General features: G+C 34.2%; 1 protein-coding gene across 1 annotated transcript in view; it reads left to right on the top strand.

Annotated features, from left to right (window-relative positions):
• The window catches only part of Smp_147440 (tektin related), an 11,797-nt gene extending 4,213 nt beyond the window's left edge, over nucleotides 1-7,584 (top strand). The window contains exons 5-6 of the mRNA XM_018789249.1: nucleotides 5,727-5,881; nucleotides 7,157-7,584. Of these exons, the coding sequence (XP_018654711.1) occupies nucleotides 5,727-5,881; nucleotides 7,157-7,370 (369 nt within the window). The 3' untranslated portion in view covers nucleotides 7,371-7,584. The remainder of the gene's footprint in view (nucleotides 1-5,726; nucleotides 5,882-7,156) is intronic.

Below are 7,584 nucleotides of genomic sequence, written 5' to 3'. Positions count from 1 at the left end.
TTCACATCTTCATTTTATCGATCCATGAAGTTATCATCTGTGAAACATGCCCTCAGACTCAACCTTTTAATATGTCTCATCCTTATTGACTACGAGACCACGAAAATTTATCTTGACGACGAATTCCACATCACGTTTTGTGTCACGTTCCATATCAATCACTGTGACAGATCAACTCACGGTTAACTAATATTATGAATAGACATATTTCATTTCATGCAATTGGTTCCCTTTATGAATTTAAATAAAGCAAGAACAAACATTGATGCAGAATAGTATGAATTCATATTATTTCGAGGTTTCTCGTCAGCTGCTTACAAACCAAAATTGTGATAGAATTTTTACATGAAGATAGTGTGAAACAATTGACATAAATGAGTGTAAATAACGTGATTACAATAATAACTATATATATATATATATGCTAGAAACAGGTCAGAGGTCAAAAGAGGGAGGTTAATCAAGGGTGGGTGTAATAATTTAGTGAAGTACATAAATTGTGTGATAATTGTAGAGATTAATGGAATTGACTAATGATAAGGTAGATTACGTAATAATAATTAAATAGGGTTTGGAAAGTTAAGATGATTTAAGAGGATCAGGTGGTGGGAATGTGTGAATAAAATTTATTTTAAGAATTAGGTAATAGGGGGGGGGAGTGTAAAATTATCTTAGAATAAGTAAATGAATAAAATAACCAAAAACACAAAACAAATAGAAACAAAAGGATTACCAGGGTAGTGATAAGTTTATTAAAGTCTCTTTTTGGATGCATAAGTCCGGTTTCAGTTTCTTAATTGCAATGGCTTCAGCAAAGCGGAGAGTGGTAGTGGTTCTTTGTCTATTGATAATTTTAAACGCGCACATAATATCGATGGTATGCCCGGTGTCAAGTAGATGCCGAGCTATTGCACTGTTAAAAGCTTTAGTCCCTCGCAGCGTCAAGTTCTTCAGAATATGCTCAGAAATGCGAACGTGTACTCTTCTCTCAGTTCTTCCAATGTATGTGCTACGGCACGTACATGTGAATTGGTAAATGCAGTTGGAGCAACAGAGGGGAGAGGACTCGTCGATTTTCGTTTGTTTCAGTGAACAGTATGTTTTCCATAACGTAGTCACTTTGGCTGCCGGGTAGGTCACTTTTAAAGCGGAATTAATTCTGTGATTGATAATTCCGGCGACTTCATCTCCTTTGAAGCGTAAGGATAAGAAGCAGGTTTTCTTTTCAACTGTATCATGCTTAATCGGAGGGTTTGTATTAGCATATTTGTGGATGAATTTATCCGGATATGCATTTTCACGTAAGCATTTGGTGATTGTAGTAATTTCTTCTTCGAGGCATTCTTTTGAGCAGATTTTTCGTGCGCGGTCAAAAAGGTTTCGCACAATACCCTTTTTATAGCTCATTGGACAGAAGCTGTTAAAGTTGAGATAAACTCCGCTCCAAGTATTTTTGCGGTGAATGTGTCTTTGTAGTGTGCCGTCTAATGTTCGCCTAATTCCAATATCTAGGAAATGGAATTTATCATCAACTTCATGTTCCATGGTAAATTCTATATCTTTCTGTACTTTATTGAACAGACTTAGTAGGTACATGGAGTGTTGGTGATTTTTGCAGACAAGGAACGTGTCATCCATATATCTGCAGTAGAGTGTGGTACTGTCGATTGCGCGCTTCAGTTTCTTTTGTTCCAGGTGTCCCATAAAAATGTCGGCAAGAATTGGGCCTAGAGGGCTGCCCATTGCTATTCCATCAATCTGTCGGTACAGAACATTGTTAAATTTAAATTGTATGTTTTTTGTACACAAAAACAGGAGCTGTTTAAATTCCTGGGGTGGTAAAGGCAGGAGTTCTGGATATTCACATATGATCTCTGCCGTTTCTTCAAGGGTGATATTTGTGAAAAGCGAAGAGACATCAAATGAAGCACTCTGCCTTGGATTCAAATTTCATATCCCAAGAAAATGCAACAGAATAGACACTGAGACCCAGTTTGAATACTTATATCAACAACTGTCAGACTTTAAACCCATGAACGACGAAAATCACAGTTGGTTTAAATCTAAATTAGTGGATATCACAAACCAGTATGTTACGACACCAATCCCACCCTCAAGGGTGTTCACCGAAGACCACCATCAAGCATCGGAAAAACTTATTAAAGACGAAACAATAATGCTACTTCGTCCGGATAAGGGTTCCAGTGTAGTCATTCTTAACAGAGATGAATATATCAATAAGGTAATGACCATTTTAAATAACTCCACTAGATTTATCATTGACAATACCCAGAAAGACTTAACAGATGCGACAGAGAAACGTGTCTTAAGAAAGTTGAGAGAACTAGTTAAGAAAAATCTAATAGATAATCATACGGATAACGAACTTAAACCAGAAGGGTCACAACTGCCATACTTATATGGGCTACCCAAAACACATAAACCCGACGTCCCTATAAGACCAATATTATCGATAGCCAAATCACCTTTCCATAAACTTGCCCGCTGGCTTACTAGATGCTTGGAAACAATCCGAAAAAAACTAGCAGCCTACAGTCTGAAAGACAGCTTCGAATTTGTCCAAAAACTTGATAACCTTAATGTCTCTGACAAATTCATGGTTTCATTTGATGTCTCTTCGCTTTTCACAAATATCACCCTTGAAGAAACGGCAGAGATCATATGTGAATATCCAGAACTCCTGCCTTTACCACCCCAGGAATTTAAACAGCTCCTGTTTTTGTGTACAAAAAACATACAATTTAAATTTAACAATGTTCTGTACCGACAGATTGATGGAATAGCAATGGGCAGCCCTCTAGGCCCAATTCTTGCCGACATTTTTATGGGACATCTGGAACAAAAGAAACTGAAGCACGCAATCGACAGTACCGCACTCTACTGCAGATATATGGATGACACGTTCCTTGTCTGCAAAAATCACCAACACTCCATGTACCTACTAAGTCTGTTCAATAAAGTACACAAAGATATAGAATTTACCATGGAACATGAAGTTGATGATAAATTCCATTTCCTAGATATTGGAATTAGGCGAACATCGGATGGCACACTACAAAGACACATTCACCGCAAAAATACTTGGAGCGGAGTTTATCTCAACTTTAACAGCTTCTGTCCAATGAGCTATAAAAAGGGTATTGTGCGAAACCTTTTTGACCGCGCACGAAAAATCTGCTCAAAAGAATGCCTTGAAGAAGAAATTACTACAATCACCAAATGCCTACGCGAAAATGCATATCCGGATAAATTCATCCACAAATATGCTAATACAAACCCTCCGATTAAGCATGATACAGTTGAAAAGAAAACCTGCTTCCTATCCTTACGTTTCAAAGGAGATGAAGTCGCCGGAATTATCAATCACAGAATTAATTCCGCTTTAAAAGTGACCTACCCGGTAGCCAAAGTGACTACGTTATGGAAAACATACTGTTCACTGAAACAAACGAAAATCGACAAGTCCTCTCCCCTCTGTTGCTCCAACTGCATTTACCAATTCACATGTACGTGCCGTAGCACATACATTGGAAGAACTGAGAGAAGAGTACAGGTTCGCATTTCTGAGCATATTCCGAAGAACTTGACGCTGCGAGGGACTAAAGCTTTTAACAGTGCAATAGCTCGGCATCTACTTGACACCGGGCATACCGTCGATATTATGTGCGCGTTTAAAATTATCAATAGACAAAGAACCACTACCACTCTCCGCTTTGCTGAAGTCATTGCAATTAAGAAACTGAAACCGGACTTATGCATCCAAAAAGAGACTTTAATAAACTTATCACTACCCTGGTAATCCCTTTGTTTCTGTTTGTTTTGTGTTTTGGTTATTTTATTCATTTACTTATTCTAAGATAATTTTACACTCCCCCCCCTATTGCCTAATTCTTAAAATAAATTTTATTCACACATTTCCACCACCTGATCCTCTTAAATCATCTTAACTTTCCAAACCCTATTTAATTATTATTACGTAATCTACCTTATCATTAGTTAATTCCATTAATCTCTACAATTATCACACAATTTATGAACTTCACTAAATTATTACACCACCCACCCTGGATTAACCTCCCTCTTTTGACCTCTGACCTGTTTCTAGCATATATATAGTTATTATTGTAATCACGTTATTTACACTCATTTATGTCAATTGTTTCACACTATCTTCATGTAAAATTCTATCACAATTTTGGTTTGTAAGCAGCTGACGAGAAACCTCGAAATAATATGAATTCATACTATTCTGCATCAATGTTTGTTCTTGCTTTATTTAAATAAGTTTTTGTTGATCAGATTAAATTGTTTAAAGGTAAGAATCAGTGTACCCATTTCTTTGATAGCTTAGTGTAATGAAAAAACTAACCAGCTGATAGAATGGTATAGACTCACAATACAAGTACAAAATTTTATCAAGCAGAAGTCGAATCGTGAACAGTATGAACTAAGCTAATGGATAGAATACAGAATATATTGAGGCCCGAAATTTTCATTGAGCTCAAACTTTCATCTTATTAATCACTATCAAAATATATTTCTTCTGCTGTTTATAATATTTGTAATTGATTCAAATATGGATTTACACATCTCTTATTGCTAATATTGTTAGAAAAAAAACAGTGCATTGAAAAAATTTTCAAATTGTTGCGTGTATACCTAAATGGATGATGCTCATCCAATAATATGTCTTGTGTTTCGAAATAATGTCCATCCATTTTGTTTGACAAGACCAGCTTAGAGCTTAGAGTGACATTTGTGATTCCTAGTTTTTACTAAACAATCAGTGAAGTTTAAGGATAGTTTCCATCATATAACATCACAAACCAAAGGACTGTTAAAATTCAAAACGCAGTGGACAATTCTCACATTATAGTTTGAAGTTTCTTAACAGTGCACTTCTATGACCCTGTTCAAGATTGAACTAAGGACCTTTTGATTGTAAGGCAAGCAAAAACCACTATTACTGCTTAGAATCCAATGGCTCATATTTCTAAATAAGTTTTTTTAGTTGGTGGTCCAACACGACTATCATCGAATGTCATTCTTCATTATTGTCTAAACATCCATATAATTTGAAGTTACTAGCAACAATTTCTTATTGGAACCATGAGAATCTACTTAAAGTTCATAGATTAGTAACCAAATAACTCCTTAACAGAATCGAATTTGAAATCTTCATTTTTAAAGGTCAGCCATATCAGGAATTTAACAACCATCATTGGTGGTGTTAGGTAATCTTCAGACTACTTCACAAATGGACTAATAATAGGAATATGAACTGTTTGATTCTGATTCAGTGATTGAAGTGTTTTGTCTTTGCAACAAAATCTAAACTTCAGAATAGGGCGTTTTGCGTAGATTGTTGACGAACTGCAAATTATAACTTAAGAATTCTTCATTAAATATTAGTTCTTAACATTTCCTTTAGTTTATTTCACCATGTTAGTAAAATTATTATCGAACAGAACTTGTGTTTATGAACGATCAACATGAGAGCATTTACAAAACCCACATATATTGGACGATGTTCAAGTTTATTGTAGTAACTATTCACACTCCAAAAATCACTTTATAAAAAAGTCATTCAATGTAAACTTAGATAATTACAGATTATTCAAAAAGAAACCTCCCTTTAGAATGAGTGACCGCATGTTCATCAATGACTTCATTTCGTCTAAAGTATCTTATACTAACTTTGGTAGGTATTACATAAAATTTCAATGTTGGAGCATAATTTGAATGAATTGAGAGAGGCTATCCGAGCTGAAGATGATCCTTTAATGAATGCTCAAACAAGATTGCATCTACGTACATTTAGACCTAATATGGAACTATGCAAGGATCCAGCATCTGTAAGGTATGTTTAGATTAAAATAATGTATTATTCTGAACAGACGTTTCCCAAGAACATTGAAATTTTTAGTATATAATAATTTTTTGTTACGTGCATTCAAAATTACTTTTTTTAAAAACTTTTTTGACTGAGAACAAATTGCATTGATTATTCCTCTAAAATAATACTGATTTTTATTTTAGGAATCATTATCTTAAAATTTGATTTAACTTGGTTGAAAGGCGGGAAGCTCGCTGTTTAGAATAACAGTTTCAATCTTCTATTTTAAAAGTTTAGATACTTCATTACATTTAAAGACCTACATATACATATAAATCATTGTTTCAGTTGTATTAAAGTTCACTGTATGTATTTCTGTATCGAAACTGTAAGGAATCAAACTGCCTTCACTGACATATCTACTTTACATTTGAAATAAAGGCTTACTCTTTGGATTCTTTATTCCAAATGTGATCAGGTAAATGTTGACCATTTAAAATTCAAAAAGGAATTTACAGTGTGACTATATGACTCTGAAACCTTTGACAACTGCTGTTTGACCGTTATTCATGGTTCATCCTACTTTTATAGTATGAGACTTGAAAGGAGACTATATTGACGCCGATAAACATTTATATGAAGATGTGATTCTATTTGTAACTAATAACTACTGGTCAAATATACTTACCAAGTTGAAATGTGGTCACTAGTCCAAGTGAATTTACATTGAAACTCACCTTGTTTGACAATCGCAGAAACAATTTGAACAATTTGAACCAGGTTTCCCGTCAGATAATAAACAAAGCACGGCCAACAACAAAAATCTTACATGATATTGTGAAGTAATAACTGACTAAATGATGACATCTAACTTTCACCAATTATTTACTATCCATGTAGCTTAATGGTAATGTCACCGACCATTGGAAGGTCTGGATTTGAATCTTGTAGGTACTGTAAGTTTATTTAATCACCCTTTTAAACGTTAGAATATGTTATAGATGTTTAGTAGATGATGAGAAGACATTCAAAACACTTCGAGACCATTATTTTCATAAAATGTCGCTTTGTTCATTTTAAGAAGACTGAACGATGGAGTAGCAACAAATTAAACAAATATGACGGGTTCTGTATAATTATTTTAAACAACTCCATATGGAAGTACAATGGAGTCAATAGGAATATCATATTATATCTCAACTAAATGAAATTAAAAGATTATTCATCGGCTAGAATGGCTTTTGAACTTCATCTACTAATCTTTTTTGATTCTTTACTTTTCCGACAATCTTTTTGTAGCTTAGTTGAAGAAGTTAATATATTAGGTCAATCTTTGGATGAATTATTACATCAATATTCAACAGTGGAGAACAAGCTCAAGGATTTACATGATACACAAATGACACTTGAAAAAGAAATCGAATTAAAAACCGAAACTATCCGTTTGAACCAAGTTGGGTGTATACCCAAAAGAACATATTATCCATCAGCTGTGCGTCTTCAAGGATATTAATTCCAAGAGATTATTTTGCGACAAAAACAATGCAGATTTAGAATTATATGTTTCGTTTAAAATTACTATTCAATGGTGAATAGGTGTTCTGAAAGAGTGACAAAAGTACTTCTTTATTACGATATTTCAATTATGTGACATATTCATATATTATTGTTACATCATTTTCTCAAATAATTATTTTACTTTGGTAGTAAATAAACATTACTTATTC

The sequence above is a fragment of the Schistosoma mansoni genome, chromosome W (assembly GCF_000237925.1).
Source record: "Schistosoma mansoni strain Puerto Rico chromosome W, complete genome".
Classification (NCBI taxonomy): Eukaryota; Metazoa; Platyhelminthes; class Trematoda; order Strigeidida; family Schistosomatidae; genus Schistosoma; species Schistosoma mansoni.
This window is presented reverse-complemented; position numbering and strand designations above follow the sequence as displayed.